General features: G+C 42.7%; 1 protein-coding gene across 1 annotated transcript; it reads right to left on the reverse strand.

Moving 5' to 3' along the window:
• Positions 1–1,630: 1,630 nt before the first annotated feature.
• Positions 1,631–18,865, reverse strand: Sft2d2 (SFT2 domain containing 2). Its single transcript, XM_090340507.1, has 8 exons — positions 18,707–18,865; positions 13,841–13,927; positions 13,542–13,627; positions 10,151–10,232; positions 8,791–8,829; positions 8,648–8,703; positions 5,838–5,867; positions 1,631–4,633 (listed from the first exon to the last, which is right to left on the reverse strand). The coding sequence occupies exons 1-8, from the start codon at positions 18,767–18,769 to the stop codon at positions 4,594–4,596; spliced, it is 483 nt and encodes a 160-aa protein (XP_090196633.1). The 5' UTR covers positions 18,770–18,865; the 3' UTR covers positions 1,631–4,593.
• Positions 18,866–19,240: the final 375 nt, after the last annotated feature.

Here is a 19,240-nt window from a genome sequence, read left to right on the forward strand (position 1 = left end):
GGTTAACTTTATGCATTTTGGCAGCTTAGCTTATACACTATACAAAGCTGATTATGCAAGAATAGTTTTCAAAGCAAATACTTAAGGAAATTCTATATCTTTCAAAATTGTTTGTTTTTAACTACAACTCATTAAAAAAAGAGGTCTAAACAACTTAAGGAAAAAATATTCAATCTCTTATGTGTTGAATAAGAATTCAGAGTAAAGACGTAGCTCTGGAGGGAGTAAAAGTAAATGCACTCACTGTATTCAATGTACTTTATGCAATGTACTTTATGCAAAAACTGAAACACATAACTTGAGGGTAGGGATGGGAGAGGGGAAATGAGGGAGGGGTGACAATGATCAAGAAGCATTGTCCTCATAACCTGACTTATGAAAGTGTAATCTCTTTATACAAATACTCCACACAAAAATAGTTTTTCTAAAGACATTACCTTTTTTATACTTTAGTTGGCTCAATGAATCCTGAAAAACCAGATATGAATCAGACACAACACACTGGATTTATTAAAGATCATAATTCTATCATTTATTGGAGAATGGGGGAAAGCATAGAAGGGAAGAGACAGCTTAATGTCCAACAATGTTCTTTCTCTATGAAATCAGTAAAAAGAAAACAAAATATATTATATGAAACAGATTCTCAAGTAGGAAATATAGTACCCAAGAATAAATTTCTGGATATAAAAATTCAGTTAGGCAATCAGTAGCATTCAAAATTATTTATATGCTTATTTACAATTATAAAAATTGACTCGTACTCTCACAAAATGTGTTGAAAGCTCATTGTATTCAAATAGGCACATTATTGAGATACGCAAATTCATCACAAGCTTTCTTCTTTTCATAATGATGCTGACGGTGGAATGTAGGGTTCCCACCATCCTCACCCTAACTTCACAATCCAAATTTACAAAAATAATGAAAGAGCAGAGTTCGGATTAGCTTTTCCTTTCCTTATTCAAGATTACTAAGTCAAGCAAACACATTGGAAAAGGCAAAATGAAACCTTCTCGTAACACAAACAAGACTGAACAAACACCACAGGCATCTTTTTGAGATTTAAACTCCAGTCCATTTGTACTTGAAACAGGCTCATTTTGTGCTGCAGTACATGCAGACGTGCCACAGACAGAGCCACATAGTCTCACTTATTCTTCAAGGAAGCCTCAGGAGGTGTTATACCTGGGCAGCTCACCCACTGATAGCAGGAACCATGGGCTGCCTTGCTGTTGTGGTGTGGTGTTCATTGAATGTAGTAAATTGTTATGAATACCTACACTATTGTTTATTATGGTATGAACTGGCCTTTGTTTGTTATCCATTTTGAGACCAGGATCTCACTATGTAACCAAAGCTGGCCTCTAAAATTGGGATTCCCTTTGCCTCTGCCTCCCAAGTGTTGGAGTTACAAACACACATCACTGCACCTAGCGCTGGCCTTTCATTTTTTGTTGTTGTTTTTTGTTTTTGCCAGTCCTAGGGCTTGAACTCAGGGCCTGAACACTGCCCTTGAGCTTTTTCAATGCTAGTACTCTACCACTGGAGCCACAGCACCACTTCTGGCTTATTCTGTGTATGTGGTACCAAGGAATCGAACCCAGAGCTTCATGCATGCTAGGCAAGCTAGGCAAGCTAGGCCTTTCAATTTAAAATAGCAAAGTTTCTCCTGCCTGTTAAGACTTATTTTTCCCTGACCTCACACCAGATATGAAAATCATTTTGTATACTCTATAAGTCTAGTGTTAGTTATTAGCTCCTGTTAGAACAGATTGATTTTTACCTTTACACATAAGCTCTGCTACTCACCATTTGCCTTCCTGCAACAGAAACTAGTAATATGACATTAGAGCCTCAGTTTCAGATATTTAGGAGTAATGTCCTGCATCTGGTAATAACCAAAGTGAAACAAACCAAAGCAGAACCAGATGCCCAATCCTGAGTGGTCCAGTAATAAACAAACCTTTCTAAACAACTTCACTAGACTAAAACCACACAGGGTCTCAGAACAATTAGGAGTTTGAAGGTACTTTAGAGTCACCTCCTAACCAATCTTTTAAATAGACATTTCTAAACAATTAGACTTCTAAGTTAATTTTCTGGGGCTTTTTTTTGCTAACTTTTCAATAGCTATGTAGACAAAGATTCTGCATTCAATTTTGGCTGAAAGTCGATTCAGTTCTTTAAAAATGCTATCTATAGACTACTACATATATGTTAAATGTACCCCCAAAATTTTAGATAATACCTGGTGTGCGCCATTCCATAGCAAAAGGAATGCTCTGCTACAGGGTGCATTTTGATTTCCCAGCTCATCTCCAAGTCTTATCCCGTATGCTGCCACATGTCACAGGCCTGCAGAAGCAGAATCCCTTCCAGCCAATCCTCCCCACTTTGTTCACTATCTGCTCTGATGTAAGAATCAAAGTAATTTTATTTGGAATATTTTTCATGACTTTATCATACATGGTCTTTCTGCAGAGTGGAAGGAGGATGGCATTCCCCAACTTTAGATGAGTCTAGGAAATTATGTTGATTCTAGTGTTAGAATAGTTACAGAATCAGCAAACTAGGGAAAGAATACCTGCTCAGAATCAGCATATTAGGGGAAGGATACCTGCTCCAGACCGAGATGGCTACCAGGGGAAAACACAAATGGGAGATGGTATTTCACCTTTCCCAGAGACAAGGCACATGAAGCTGGGAACTAAATAGCAGCCACACCAAGAACCAGGAGAATCACCAGCTCCCCGGGAGCTTGTTCTATAGAACAGGAAGGCTTTTGGCTAGTGAGACAGGAGTCAGTGAGCTAGTATTAGCCATCTGAGCTTGGACAAAAGAGAGAGGGCCAATGAACTTCAAACTCCCTGGTCTGCAGGGCATTGCTCTTCCCAACTGAGCACTCCCAGAGCCAGTGGTCCAAGAAAGGAAGCACTGCAGTCAGTGGCTCCACAAGGGTGGCATTCCCGTCAGTAGAGTCATCGAACAGTTCCCTGCCTTCCCCAAAACACTGATCTCTACCAGGTAGTTTGTTAGTAAAGGGGAAAGTGGGGGAGGCTGGGGAGCAAGAAACGGATCCCTAATAGCCACACTGCATCCTAATTCTCCATTCTGTCTCCCCTGTTGGATTTAAGCAGATTTGAAGTGAATTTCTTCTTTCCAACACCGAAGCAAAAACAAGGCAACAACCCAAAATCCTGGAAGACAGGATCACTTTAAAGGATGCCGTGTCCTAATTTAAAGCTGCCTGGGTGAACCAGTCACTGTTTTTGGGAGTTAAGGCAGGTAAAGCAAAAGCCCTTATGCCAAGAGGCCCCCCTTCCTTCTCTAAGGAAGGCAATACCTCTGCCTGGCAGTCACTGTGAACAAGCAATGAGACAGTAGGTGGTAATGTTACATATCAGCAGCCAAACTCTGCGCTATTATAGCACTGGGTAAATGCAGAAAGGGATTTGAGCCTCAATTTCCTTGACTGCACAATGGGGTGACATATTCTGCATGGCCACAAAGCTCTTAGAGAATCAGCAAGATCACAGACACAAAATCACTGTGCATGTGATTATAGATATCTCAGGCTGAGACATGACCGCCTAGGGTCTTGTGTCCTCTCAGGGACCCCAGCACAAGCTGAGTACAAATGCTGGATGGCTTAAAGGCTACCAGGCAGGCGTGCCTACTTCCTGATGGCCCTGCAGCCAGGATCTGTCTCCCCTCCCACTCTGCCCTGGCCCAACTCCAGGTGAGAACAGAAAATAAAATCAGTTTCAAAACAAACACTCATAAATAATGAGGAAAAAAACGACATCAAGTAATAGCAAGACTTTTACCTCCCGTCTTATTCAAAAGGAAATAGCATGTTTTCCACCGCTGCTTTTTTTTCTCTCCACCTAGAGCCAGAAGGTCATAAGTAAGACATGGGCAGGCAGGGTGAGGTTGCACCCAGAAGCAAAAAATCTGAACGAAATGCTAAAAAAAAAAATAAGACATTCTTTACTCAGGCGTGATTCAGAACAGCAGGGGGGTATACAGCCGGATTAAGAAACAACCTATCACTGAAAGGTGTTTGCTTTCTCCTTCACTCCAGTGCCAGGCTCAGCACAGACTCAGATAAGGGAGAATCCTGTTTGCAGACCCCAAGGTAGAAGCACATCCATGCTGTGTGGGCAGTGGTGATGTCCATGATAAGGGACAATCTGAAGGATCCTGATGACACCAAACTTCTGTCCCTTAGCTGATATTAATGGAGTTCATGGAATTGCCTGCTACAACCTGGGACTCAGCTCCCCAGGCTTACGTGCTACTGTTTCACAAAGTGTTTATTTACGAGACTCCAATGGGACACCATCCAAGGAGGAAGACTCCAACTCCGTGACATACACAGCCCATGTCACATGGTGTGCTACAGACATTTGGGTTTGGGAACAGAGAGTTGCTTCCAAAGACAACCTTCAAATGTTCAAATTGCAAGCAATACACTGCTGTAAGATAAAAGGCACATATCTGTAAGACAGAGGTTTAGAGGATATTTATAAAGCTGTGAACCAGTTTCCATCCACAGGGCCTTCCGAAGTTTTGCATACTGGTGGTGTACTATGCAAGACACACGGTAAAGCACTTCTTCACAGCATCCCTAAGAAGGAAAAACACAAAAGATGAATGGTAGCAGTATCCCCTCGAGGCTTCTGTAAGTGGTAGAGACCCTCCAAGAGTGTCCCATGGTGGCCTGTTCCTGAGGGGAAAGGGCTTAGACTGTAAGCCAGACCAACACTCCTCAAAAAAGCTGCTCAAAACCACACTGCAGTTACAAGGTTCCAGACCTCTTCCTGCTCACTTTCCCTTCCCAAGGTTCCCCCACATAGGATGCTGTAAGAAATCAAGCCTAAAATGAGATTAGTCCAGCTCTCAAAAGCATTAAAACCTCCAAAATAAAAAATAAGTAGGTAAAACCTCAAAGCTACAGATTGAGTGATACCATGCATATATGTATTCTACACTACAGATGATATCACTGGAGGGAGCAACACATGGCAACACATTATTATAAGGCATATAATTAGCTTCAATGGACAGGTGACCTTAACTTCTTAATCATCAAGCTTTGCCCAACCTAGCTCAAAAAATTTTGACAGGAGTTTGGCCTAGTGGTAGAGTGCCTGCCTAGCATGCATGAAGACCAGGTTCAATTCCTCGGTACCACATACACAGAAAAAAGCTGGAAGTGGTGTTCTGACTCAAGTGGTAGAGCTCTAGCCTGGATAAAAAGTCCAAGGACAGTACTCAAGCCCTGAGTTCAAGCCCCACGACTGGCAAAAAAAAAAAAAGTAAAACTTTCAGGGCTGGGAGTTTGGGAGTTTGGCCTAGTGGTAGAGTACTTGCCTAGCATGCACAAAGACCCATTCCTCAGGACCGCATACATAGAAAAAGCCAGAAGTGGTATTGTGCCTCAAGTGGTAAAGCTCAAGCCTTGAGAAAGCCCAAGGACAGTGCCTAGGCCCTGAGTTCAAGCCCCAGAACTGGCAAAAATAAACAAACAAATAAATAAATAAAAAGTTTCTTAATTAAAAGGCCCTATGCAAAGATATCTCCAACTGGGCTGGGAGTTTGGCCTAGTGATAGCGTGCTTGTCTAGCATGCACTAAGACCCGGGTTCAATTCCTCGGCACCCCACATCCAGAAGTGATGCTGTGGCCTAAGTGGTAGAGCTCTAGCCTTGAGAAAGCCCAAGGACAGTGCTGAGGCCCTGAGCTCAAGCCCTAAGACTGGAGAAAAAAAAAGAAAGATATCACCAACTATAAATAATAAAAATTAATTTCCAAATACAGAATTAGTCTTACCTTGCAAATGGAATGAAGGATAGGCTATACCTATAATGAAGAGCAAACAAAAGGTCAAAACTACATAAAGAGTTGTGCAGATTACACACTAGTGTTCCTGAGTTCTCAGAGCACCTAAACTTATTTATCCAGACCCACTGTCCTCCCTAGTCTAGAAGTGTGTATGTACAATTTTACCATATGCAAAGCTGCAGCCACATCGCTGTGAGAATAACCCCAGTGACCTCAGCTTCACTGGGGTTTGGCTTTTACCAAGGGAGCCAACACCAAGCACCTAAAATAGGCGGATTTCAAGTATCTAGATGGCCCAGAAGCTTTATTCTGAAATAACTACAAATGAAATACAGAACAGCTATCTTCTAACATTTTATAAACCTTCAACAGAATTTATCTTTGACTCAGTTGTAATACATTTTTCTGCTTTTCTACTAATTAAGAAAGAAAAAGGAAACCATTATCTATATCCTATTTCCACTATGGAGTGAGTATGTATGAGAGGGCTCTAAGAACACAAGCCCTAGTGAGTCCCAGCAAGCTGAGGGTGGTGTGTGGAAGACGCTCCACAGTCAACACTCTCAATCACCCAGCTCTGTGTGTCAAACAAGGCAGAAGATAATCAAACATACTAAGAAAAGCAATGTGTCAGTGTTGAAGGGAACATCATCATTCATCTGTCCTATAAAAATACTGACCCTTTGAAACTGTCTTCAGAATCCAGAAGCAAAAAACAAACAACAACAACAAAAAAAAACTGTATGTGACTGTGACCAATTTAAATAAAAATATCAACTTAAGGGACCAGGAGTTTGGCCTAGTGGTAGAGTGCTTGACTAGCATGCATGAATACCCACGGTCAATTCCTTAGTACCACATACATAGAAAAAAGCCGGAAGTGGTGCTGAGGCTCAAGTGGTAGAGCTCTAGCCTTGAGAAAGTCCAAGGACAGTGCTCAGGCCCTGAGCTCAAGTTCAGGACTGGCTAAAAAAAAAAAAAAAACTAGATTGTCATGCTTCTTCATACCTTTTGCTTTCCACATATAGGAAGTAATTCACTTTTAAAGTGCCAATTCTAAAAGGCACTTTGAAAGTATATGTATTCCAAAGTCAAAATACTAAAGTAAAGGATGAGAGTTAAGCTTACAGCTCAAAATATATTTCCGCTAGGCACCAATAACTTGTGCCTGTAACCCTAGTTACTAAGGAGGCTGAGATATGAAGGTGATGGTTTGGGGCCAGCCTAGGAGGAAAGCCCATGAGACTCTTACTCCATTTAGCCACCACAAAGCCAGATGCAGAGAGCTATAGCTCAGTAGTAGAGTGCTAGTCTTGAACAAAAAATTCAGGGAAAGTGCCCAGTCCCTGAGTTCAAGCCCCAGAACTGGCATTAGGAAAAAATATATATATTTCTCCAAATAAGAATTCACAGATCCGGGGGCCAGGATTTTGGCCTAGTGGTAGAGTGCTTGCCTAGCATGCACGAAGACCCGGGTTCAATTCCTCGGTACTCCACATACATAGCAAAAAGCCGGAAGTGGTGCTGAGGCTCAAGTGGTAGAGTGCTAGCCTTGAGAAAGTCCAAGGACAGTGCTCAGGCCTTGAGTTCAAGCCAAGGACTGGCAAAAAAAAAAAAAGAATTCACAGATCCTGGGAGTTTTCAACTGTACACAATCCTCTTTTCTCTAAAGTCTAGTGACATTTTTTTTTTCAAAACAGATCAGTCACATCTATACTGAAACTGTTCTGCCTAACATTATCCTTTGTTATTACTGTATCTGATTTTGATACCTATTGTACTGTATATGTTTATGTAAATTAGGGAGGGGAGGGGGAAAATCAAGAAGATGAGACAAAGGGTGAACCAATGTAAAGTGATATTCACAAGACAATATGTTAGAAATGAACTATACAACTTGGGAGAGGGTGAGGGGAGAGAAAACGGGAGGAAAACATGGGAAGGGATAACAATGTTTGAGCAGAAATGTATTCACTACACCTTACAATTGTAACTGCAATCTCTATACATCATCCTGACAATAAAATTAAAAAAAAAAAAAATGAAACAAGTATCACCTCTTGGTAAATACTGAAAGTATCACAGAAATGTCTGAGAAGCCACATTTCCTACCTCCCTCTCTCTTGGATTATTGTGCAGGTTTGTAAGCTGATCAACCATAGTTCTATTCATGGCTTTTAAAAAATTTTGTCTCCAGTACCCTTTCCATTATGTTTGGCCAGTAATTTATACTTTCCTACTCTTCAGCTAGAATCCCAAAGCTAACAGGCCTTTGATGTATGTGCTGATCCAACTGCATACAGCCTAACTGCATTAGCCTCTGCTCCTCGATTCCTACAGAAAGTTCCCTCTCTGCCCTTCTATTCAATGATTCATTCCATCATAACTGCAACAATTCTTATTTTTCTTACCGCATTCCTTTTCTGTTAATCTCTGTTTGACTCACAGTCTCATTTTACCAGTTCTTATAATACTTTCACTATCCTTGCACTTCCCGGACATGAGTGGTTTAATAATATTTGTACATCTCCCATTCACCCATGAGCTCAACAAAAAGGCCTAGCAGCCATCTGACAGCTTCCTGGGACCACTCAAGACCACTAATGCCACCTATTGGCTGACAGCCAAGTCTGTCAGCTGTGGTACAGGAACCCAACTTCACTTGAGTAACTGAGAATTCTTCAGTGACAGAGCTTCTGTGTGTTCATAATCCTCATACCCACAGCACATAGGTTTTATCTCCTTTGTGGCATGAGTTAGAGGTTTGTGTAGAACAGACTACTGCAAAGGTTACTTACCATGTCAAGGACAAAGACTGCAAAATGCAGAAGATGAGTGCAAGTGTCTTGTTATCCTGAAAGAAGATGATATGGTCACAGAAAGTATGTGACAATGGGCATGAACCAAAAAAAAGTTATAGGATTTAACAGTCTATACTTACCCACGAAAAGGCAGAACATAGTGTCAGTACAAAACACACCTAGAAGAGAATGAAAATTTAATTAATACAATAGTAATGAAGAAAATCTATCAAGATTTATTATTCTTGACAAACTCCCAGAAATTCCTATTAGACTGCAATGTTCAGATTCTGTGGTTAACATGGCAACCCCTATATCCTTCATTTCAAGCAGTTAACCCATGTAACTGTCCATGTTTGGCAGGAGTGTTCAAATCGTCAAGAAGTCAGATCAACCAACAGGACTGAAAAGATGCTTCTCTGTTTACAAGTGTTCTTCTGACAGACCTAGCCATTCACCCATCCATCTTTTCATTCAAACATACAGAGCTGCACACAAACCTGGGTAGTTTACTGTAAAATACCCATCTTTGGAATAGGAGAATGGATGAGGACAAAGGTCAACGTGAGATGCCAATCTCACAGTCAGCTAGCCAGTTATCTGTTTATATGTCACCTGAGCCTTTTCCGAGGTTCTTTTTCTTCCCTCCCACCCCCCTGCCAAGTCTTCTTAGAAAGCTTTATCCTCTACGTCATCTACCTACAGGGCAATAGCAGTCCCTGCCCTTCATCTCCATAACAGTATCTATTTAATCAGAAAGTCCTAAATATTTTGTGTCTTTCACTGTGCCTGGTATGCTGAAGGACACAAAATAAATAAGCAAATATGGCCATGCCTTAGAGAACTTAACTGTTTAAGCAAATGAGATGTATATAATTGAAACTAGTAAGGGAAGTATGGTGATCTGTTCCACTGTGTGGATATGAGATCAGGGGTCAAGAGAAAGGTGTCTGGAATGATTTATGTGTACCAGTCGTGGGGCTTGAATTCAGGGCCTGGGCACTGTCCTTGAGCTTTATCACTCAAGGCTAGTGTTCTACCACTGTACCACAACTCTACTTCCAAATTTCTGCTGGTTAACTGGAGATTAGTCTCACCTATTTTCCTGCCTCTGGTGGCTTTGAACTGTGGTCCTAGATCTCAGTCTCTTGAGTAGCTAGAATAACAGGCATGGGTCACCAACATGGGATGATTTTGAGGGTCACATGTCCACGTGAATCAAAGTGAAAAAGGCAGTCTCTGTCAATGGAAATAAAAACTCCCAGCTGGTCAGGATGAAACATGCCTATAATCCTGACATTCAGGAGGCTGAGGCAGGAGGATCTCAAAGTCAAGGCTGGCCTGGTAAATAGCATGACCCTGTCTCTAAATAAAAATGGCTGAAAATATAGCTTAGTGGTATAGTGCTTGCCTACCATGTGTGAGGTCCTAGGTTCAATTCCAGGAAAGGACGAAAAGAAATTTGCTGGTGACAAGTTCAGCTAAAAAAACAGAACGTACCAGCACCAGAATAGTTGCAATGAGACGTGTAGGCTCAAACATGCGCTTCAGCTGTTTCAAAGGTCCCATGAGGAAGACAGTGCTAAGAGGTAAACACACACAAGCCATTCAGAACAGAATTATATGTGGCACACCAAGCCAATTCCCTAAGGTTTCCTATGGTAACAATAGTAGAAATAGCTGCAAACATCTGAACAGCTCTTAGTGTCTAGTACTGTGCTTGTGTGCTTTGTGCATTGCTCTCAAGGATCTATGGGTAGCAACAATTATCATACTTACCATGGATAGGAGAAAAAGTGAAGCCCAGAGGGTTATGAACTGAAGGGCACCCAGCCAGTAAACGACAGAGCTAGGCTAAAGGGGTGTGTGAGGCTGGCACATTCATACCGTTAAGCTAGATGACCCCTCTGAGGAGGGCTTGACAATCAGCCCATAAAACCAACCAACCATGTATTTTTTAGAAAGGAAATACCATACCATACCATGCCCTACAGGCTTAGGTTGATTGTGTTAAAAAGTTTAACATTTCATTTTCTTACCCATCTCCAGCGAATAATTTTATTGATGATCACATTAGTGTTCGTATGCCTGCTAACTGGCAGATACTATATGCATTATTCCCCTCAACAACTCTGAAATCAATATTACATGTATTCCAGAGACATGAAAATAAAGACTAATTTATGTATGCAAGATCATATAGCTAGTAGCTCAAAGTGCCAGCATCCATCCCAACTATATTCTGAAAGACACCCCTAGTACACCTTCTGTGAGACTGAAAGAAACCGGTTAGTGAGTAGAGGAATTAAAGAGAAGCAGACCCTCAGGCCTAACAGTCAAATGCCATGGCCAGGGCCAGATCATGTGGCCTGAGTCCCAAGGACACTCCCACATGGTATCAATACAGTACTATCTCCTCACAGCTAATATTTAATATAAGCCAACCATAAGATGACATTAGCTACTCAGCATTCAACAAAAACAACAAAAAAAAGTAAGTCAGCCTCCCTTTGAAGTTCCAAGAAACTACAACCAGGAATTCAAGGCTGCTTCCTCAACTCAAGTGCTGAGTAGATCTCTGTAACCAAAAGGAAAGAAAGAAACAGTAGCCAACACTAGTCCTACAAATTAAATACTGCATATATAAAAATATAGCAGATTGAGCTGGGCACGGCAGCTCACGCCTATAATCCTAGCTACCCAAGAGTCTAAGATCTGAGGATCAAGGTTCAAAGCCAGCCTGGGTACTACAAAGCCTTGAGATTCTTACCTCCAATTAATCACTAGAAAAAGGGAAGTGGCACTGTAGCTCAAGGGTAGGGCAGTAACCTTGACCTGAAGAACTCAAGTGGTGAACACCTGCCTAACAAGCATAGAGCCAGTTCAAACGCCAGTACCATCACCAGGAGTGTGTGTATGTGTATGTGTATGTGTATATTTACACCTATGTATACATGCATATACATACATATAATCTCTTTACACATACATATGTCTCTTTACATTTACATACAAAGAGACTATATATAAAGTGACTATAGGTAAAGCCACAATTTTCCTGATAGTATACGGAAAATAAATTACTCTTTTATTTCCTACCTCAGTGCTCTGAAGAGTTTGCCCCATAAAGATTTGCTAAGGGCTCTTTTGAACTACCCAAATGATAATCTGGGTCTAGATCACACATTTAATCCATATAGTCTTTCCAAAGCAAAACCTGCCCAAAGTGACTATTTGAGAAAGCTTCAGCAGCACCTAAGACATCTCTAAGGGCATCACTGGCATACCCATGAATAAATTCAGCTTAAAGAAGGTGACCAGAGTCATACATTCAACATCTTGTTTTGCTCCTCCAGCCAAACACATTGCTGGGGGAAAGATACAAGTTTACATCTCTTGTCGGGAGACTGTAGCAAATCTGTGTGCTCCTTGTATTGTTGTATCAGCGTATATGGGAGAAATAGAAGAGGAGGTAATCCAGGCAAGTGTCACATTAGAGATGGCTTTGAGCCAGGTATTATCCACCAAACTATGTAAAGGAGAGAGGTGGCAGTACTACAAGCCATCTACAGTACTTGAGTACTACAAGGAAATGCATGTTTGGAGAAATTTTTGCTGAGTGAAACCAAATCTCACAGGTCTCCGCTGATGTGCATGTGAAGAGTTTGGATTCTATCAGTAGAGGAGATTGGGTGCCACTTGAGGGGCTACATATGAATGGCTCTAGAGCTCAGTGGAAACTGGCTTGAAGAGAGACAACAAAGGGGACTAAGTCACCTGCCAGAGGCATACTGCAATTGTTCAGGTGAAAAGTATATGGGCCAAAGAAGCCAAAACCAGGCTCAGATACCACCTTCTCTCAGAAGCCCTCCCTGATTCTCCCCCCAGCTTCACTTTCCATATCCTGCTACGTCATCAGCCTGGCTGATCACTGAGCACTACTGGAACAGATATCAAATTGTACTTACTATCTTCTTTTTTTTTTTTTTTTTTGGCCAGTCCTGGGGCTTGAACTCGGAGCTTAGGCACTGTCTTTGGACACTTTTTGCTCAAGGCTAGCACTCTGTCACTTGAGCCATAGTACCACTTCTGGTTTTTTCTGTATATTGTTCTGGGGACTCGAATCCAGGGCTTCGTGCATGCTAGACGAGCATGCTACCACTAGGCCACGCTCCCAGCCTTGTACTTAATGTCTTTGAAGCCTTAGCTCAGGGCCCAGTACTATGTGACCTAGGCTTACCTAGTATAATGAAAGTTAATGACCACACAGACAAACAAGAAGGAGCCAGGTTAGAGAAGCTAACCCCAAGCCTTGGTGAAGAATCATGAGAGGAAGAGGAACTTGGACCCCTAGGAGCCTCCTCTGAAAAGCCATTAGAGAGTCAGGGAAAGGGTAAAGGTGGAGGAAAGGACACCAAGCAGGCTACTCTATAGAGGCCACACCAGGACAGCCAATTAAAAGTGGGACTGGGGTGGTCAACACTGGTGTGGGGTATCCTACCCCATCAGATGCCCTGACACAGCAGCTGATAGTAAGGTCTGGAAAGGTCTGAGGTTAAATAACTAGTTTCACATACAGCCAAGGCCTGGTGAGCCCTTTTACCCCTTAGTCTCTGACCATGGTAAAGTTCTAACTACTGGGCACAGTTGTGTTGGGAACCTTGGAAAGATCACTCAAATGCCAGTTCTGTCATAGGTAAAATTCAAAGCAATAATATATTTCTCACTTTCTTCCAGAGTTGCCTGCAAGATAAACTATGTTTTGAAATAACAGGATATGAATGTGAGTCCAACAACCTCTCTCCTCTCCTCTCCAAATCTTAAAACTACTGGAGCCTCCATATCTATTTTCCCATCACATGACTAACGTTAGATTTTAAAAAATGGTTACCTCCCAATTGATGCGATGTTGCCAAAGGTGTAGAACACTGCAAAGAGCAGGAGCCCTTTCCTAGGCACCCACAGCAGAAGGGTACCCTGGAAGTGAAAATAGCATATTTGCATAAGAGCGCAACAGCCCTTCCCACCAGTCACCAACCAGTTCAGTGAAGGATCCTTGAGGAGCCTGCCATCCTCCCCACTTCCCCATCTCTTACCCTTGCCATCTCAGGGAATGGCAAAAGGGGAGAAGAGGTGAGCAAAAGGGAGAGGAGATTTCAAGAAAAGACAGAAAACAGAAAGAAATCTTACCAGCAGAGAGAAGAGAATTCCTACTGCAAAACATGCAATGAAGCCCTTAATTCTGGTCCCCCAGCTCAATGAAGACGCCTCAACAACCTGAAATTTCAAAACAGTGATTACATATATGCCTATACACATGTAACCCAAACAAAGGAAGCACACAATTATAGTTAGAAGTGTTGTCAAGCTGCATTGGGGAAAGCAGAGAACATGCTAAGAGCTACAGGAAGTCATCACATTCAGCAATTCTCAAGAGCTGTTAGGTTCTAACTTGCAGCTCCTCTCCAAAAGTGATATAAGATGCTGGACATCTCCAGAGGTGGAGGCTTCCTGCCTCCAGCACAACCAAGGAAACAAGGCAACAAATCAGCCCAAAGCTTTTCCACAAGCCAGGCAGAATGAGGAAAGTGGAAAAATGGAACCAGAGAAAGAAGGCACGGTCCCTGCACTCAGCCAGCTGGGTACATTGGTCACCCAGCCGAGATGCAGCTCAGTGGCATTTCTGGCACTCTAGAGGGAGAAGGTTGTAGTGCTTACCAGGATTTGTCCCTGCTACTTGCTCTCAGGCAGATGTTTTCACCAGCCAAGGGCCAGATAGTTCCTAGTTAATTAATTACTGCTCTGTTTATCTGGGTTCTCTAACATCATGATTAATGCTTCCTTATAACAAAGTTCAGGGAAAGCTGAAATTTCCAGAAAACTCTCTACTAAACTTAGGAAAACCCATGGGCAGTTTCAAAGGATTCTTTCTCCAAGTTAATAAAGGCACTCAGGTCTCTGCATCAGGGTGCAGGCTTGGATCGACTTGATCCAAGAGGGCTCAGCTGACCCCAGTTGGACAAAGGCAGCTGCCAGGTGGGGCAGCCAGGCCCAGTATCTGTTTACACAGGGTCCCCTTTATACAGGACAGCACAGTCTCCTCCAGATGAAGTGGTCGAAGTTGAGGACCACATTTCCACCCTTCTGATGGAGGAAGGTACTGTGCAGAGAGACTGCATGAGTCACTAGCATGAACTGCCCCCAGCTCAGGGATCTGTTTTCAACCTGTCAAGCCAGAAACTTGAAGGGAAGGACCAAAAGTTCAGCAGGTGTGGCAGGTACTGAAGCACATGGATTTAGGTCATCATTAGGTTATTTTCACCTCCCATCTAGTCAGTCACACTTACTGACACAGAAGTTAAGCTTACAGTACTTCAACAGCACAGATGCAGAAACTTGTGACTTGGATGGACCCTGCACAGGAGACATGGTTAGGAATGAGATGGACTGGGAATGTAGCTAGCTCAATGGTAGTCTGCTTGCCTAGCACATACAAGGTCCTGGGTTCAATCAACAGCACCACAAAAATAAAGATGAGTGGAGGTGAGGGAAGGCACACACCAGGGAGCCCATGTTAAAATGTGACAACTGAGCCATCTGGCCTCTGTGAAGAATCTGTCTCTCTGATTCCAAAATGTTCAGGGGATTCTGTTTCCAAGCTACCCTGAGCTGGACATTGGAATCAGACGGCGTCTAACTAACCCATGTAATTTCCCACCAAGGACAGATAAGAATGCAAAACTATTACTTTTTTTTTTTTTTTCCCCAGTCCTGGGCTTGAGCTCAGGGCCTGAGCACTGTCCTTGGACTTCCTCAAGGCTGGAGCTCTACCACTTGAGCCTCAGCACCACCTCTGGCTTTTCTATGTATGTGGTACCAAGGAATCAAACCCAAGTCTTTGTGCATGGTAGGCAAGAACTCTACCACTAGGCCATACTCCCAGCCTACTATTACTCTTCCTCCTCCTGCAAGAACCAAAGAACTTCCTTGCCAGGGTGGAAAGGAGAATTAAGCAGCCCCACAGAGGGAGAAAGAAGTAGCAGTAGGCCTGGACTGAATTTGTACTAGACTGGATTTCTGCACTGTACTTGGCATCAACAGGAATATTCACAAAGACTACCTTTACTGTTGTTTTTTCAAGAAGATAAACCATAAAGTTAAGTGTCAAATCTGAATCAACATAGTTCTAACTCATCTCAACGGGACAGTGAGATTCAACCGTGATTTTAAAAATAATCATTAGCAAGGAGTAACAGTTCCGCCAAAACCATTTCTGCTTTCTACCTTCAGAAAGGAGCATGACATTTTGATTCTACAAGCTGAAGCTACCTAAATGTTTACATTTTTTGGTGGGAGGCAAGCAACTGAATAATTTCACTACTGTGATTTTCCATTACTTGTATAGCTACAAGTTTTTTTACACTTGCTCAGGGAAAGTGGAAGCTACTTTGCACTTCTTCCAACTGGACTCAATGAAAGCAAAATATTCCTTTTGGCCAATTCATGAAAGGAACTCTCTAAATCCTAGTTATTGAAAGCTAGGCCAGTGCACAGATTTTTTTTTTTTTTAACACAAGACTAGCTAAAACAGCCCCTGGATAGACTTGGTAGGAAATGCATTCAAAAGCTGTCTGCCTGGCAGTCATGCACAAAGGCCCATTTCACTCCATGATGTGGAGGGAAAGAAGGCTCCTGCCAAGAAGTAAAGCTGAGAATTATTAGGGTTACATGATTAGTTACCAGAAGAAGTCTAGACAAGCATGGTGCTCACTGCTGTGCCCTGTGATCAGATAGCATTCAAACTTCCTCATCATAAGAATCCTGCACAGGGAACAACTATTCTATCCTTTCAGTAAGACTTTAATGTGTTTATGAACACAAGGGGTCAATTAGAAAACTCATCATGAGGCTGTTGATGATTAGACCCTGCCACGTAAACTTTATAGCTACCTACAAGAAGGAGGAGGAACAGAATTACTCATACTTTTATGGTTGGTATTAAAGTAATAATTTTTAAAAATTAAAGATCTCTTAGTAACCTTTTACAGATTATGTCATTGAAATTGAAGAAACTTTTAAGGTCACCTCATCCACCCTGCCACATAAGACAGGAATTTTACCACAGAATCTTCCTGCTTTACCAGCCTCAAATTCATGGAAAATAGAAATGTGGTTTCTGTAGCACCCATATTGCAAAGGAAGCACTGCCTAAATAAGTGAAAACTAAGCTAAAACATCCCTGAAACAAAGCCTGTCACCCACAAAATATCTCCAGAAGTTCAAAACTCCAGAAACACCACAACAATGCAAACAGGAGTCTCACTCTAAAAGAAACTGATAGCAATATTTTATAACAAGAGAGAAGCCCCTACTCCTTTCAAAATAGTTGTTCTAGGTGCCTGAGTGTTGAAAATATCAAAGCCCTTTGTTTTAGCCAAAACAGGAAATTCACTATTTGTAACCAAACTCAGTTTTGTTTTAACAATGTAATTAGTCTTCAATGATATTTAATCATTCACTCTTGAGGGTCTACCCTCTGCTTCATGATTTTTTAAATGTATAACATTTGCATCATCTTACTGTCAAGCATCTTCTAGAAGAATGTGGCCCTTTTCAACCCCTACTGCTCCAGCAATTTGTTGGTGGTCTACAAGATACAGAGCTTTAGATGACAAGCAGTGTGAAAAAACTAAGTCTCAATGCAGTCATAAAATTCAATGAATATTCTACAAAACTAAGAAATTGAGGGAAGGATTGGGAGGTCTGGGAGAGAATAATAAAAATGTGACATTAATCAACATGCACATTATTCATGAACTTCTTTTCTGCCTGACAATTCCTTTGTACAACTAAATAAAAATATTTTTTTAAATAGCAAGTCTCAGACTTTAGGTCACATCTGAAGTTCAAGTTATGAATTCGTAACAAAGGCTAGAAATAGAGAAAAACAAAAACATTAAATTAGTCCTGAGCTTTGACCAATTAATGAAGTCATAAAACATAAAAATACAATAAAAAATTTAAAAAACTAAAAAAAAACATAAAAGAATGTTGAGAATTGTCAAAATAAGTGAAACTTCCACTCCTCTAATAATTAATTCCTACAGTATACTATGGGAAGATTCAAAAGGTAAATTGTACATTCTGAGTTTTTCTTGGGGGGAGGGGAGTGGGGCAATAATCATATCAAACAAAATAAAACTCAGAATAAAATCAACCACAAGGGTAGATACAAGCAGCCTGCCGAGAACATGAGTCACAGTGATTGGAGACAAACTCAAGGCTTCCATGTGAAAGAGGCCATATAACCTTGCTCAACACGCTCCTTTTTATAAATGTACTAACTGAGGCTGGCAATTACAACGGGGGAAAAAAAGGAATCTATTTTTGTACTCCAGAGAGAAAAATAAGACCAAAGTACTAATGGCACCCCAAATCATAAGGTATCCTTGTGTGCTTCAAGAACTCAGAGCCTTAATTGGCAGGCCATAAAACAGGCTTGTTTCTAATAAAAACAAAAAAACAAGCGGACGAAGTGTCTTGAGAGCTGGGGGTCCACAGAGGCCAGGTGGGTGTAGGTGGATTCGGACCCGGTAGGTCCCAGGCCCCAAGAGGAGGGTTTCACAACCGGGAGAAGTGCTCAAGCTAGGGTGGGCGTGTCACACCGGCCTTCCAAACCCTGCAGGGACCCAGGGCCCGGCCCGGCGGCTGGGAACCCTACAGAACAGGCCGCTGGGCCGGGCCTCTCTGTCTTGCTGTGGGCACTGCTGGAGTTGTATTCGAGTTTTATTCCCGGCCTTCCGGCCCGGGTGGAACACGGAAGGAGCGCCCGGCAGGACAGGATCCAGGAACCGAGCACTCCGAGCATAGCCCCTAAGCTGCACACCTGTGGCGGGCCCGCCCGAGCCTGGCTAAGCAGGCGGAAGAGGGCACCAAGCTGCTTTCCAAGAAATCCTAGAAGTCCCGCACCGGCAGGCCCCTAGTCCCCAGTCCCCCGTCCCCCCGAGCTCGCGGCACTGGGCGCCCGCGCGCGCAAGGTCCGGGGGGCGCACTCACCTCGGACAGGCCGGTCCGGTCCTCGGTGTCCTGTCCGCTCAGCACCTTCTTTAGCTTGTCCATGCTGGCCTGAGATCTTACCGGCTCCTGCCTCGGCGGCCACCAGTGACACTTGCTGGGTCCAGGGCGCTTCCGGGGAGCTCGTCTCCCACCAGCAGCCGCCGCCAACCACAGCGCGCCCCGCCCAGCTTCCTACCCGACATCCCCCGCGCCAGGCCCCGCCCCTCTCCGGCCCAGCCCCGCCCCGCCCACCGCTGGGTTTCTACCCAAAGGCCGGCCTGGAAGAGTTGGGAGGAAGGTAAACCCAGAGCTGACAAACCCTGGGCTCTTGGTTTGGAGCTTCATTCCAAACCAGAACGAGAAGTTGAGAACCAGTGCTGTGACAAATCCACTTGTGATTGGTTGTACTCACAATCTAAGAAGCCATGGGTAAATGTAATAAATACTATATAAATATACACGTTTCTTATACACACACACACACACACACACACATATATATATATATATATATATATATATGGCTACTGCTGT

Source organism: Megascapheus bottae, chromosome 10 (genome assembly GCF_031878675.1).
Source record: "Megascapheus bottae isolate mThoBot1 chromosome 10, mThoBot2.hap1, whole genome shotgun sequence".
Taxonomy (NCBI): domain Eukaryota; kingdom Metazoa; phylum Chordata; class Mammalia; order Rodentia; family Geomyidae; genus Megascapheus; species Megascapheus bottae.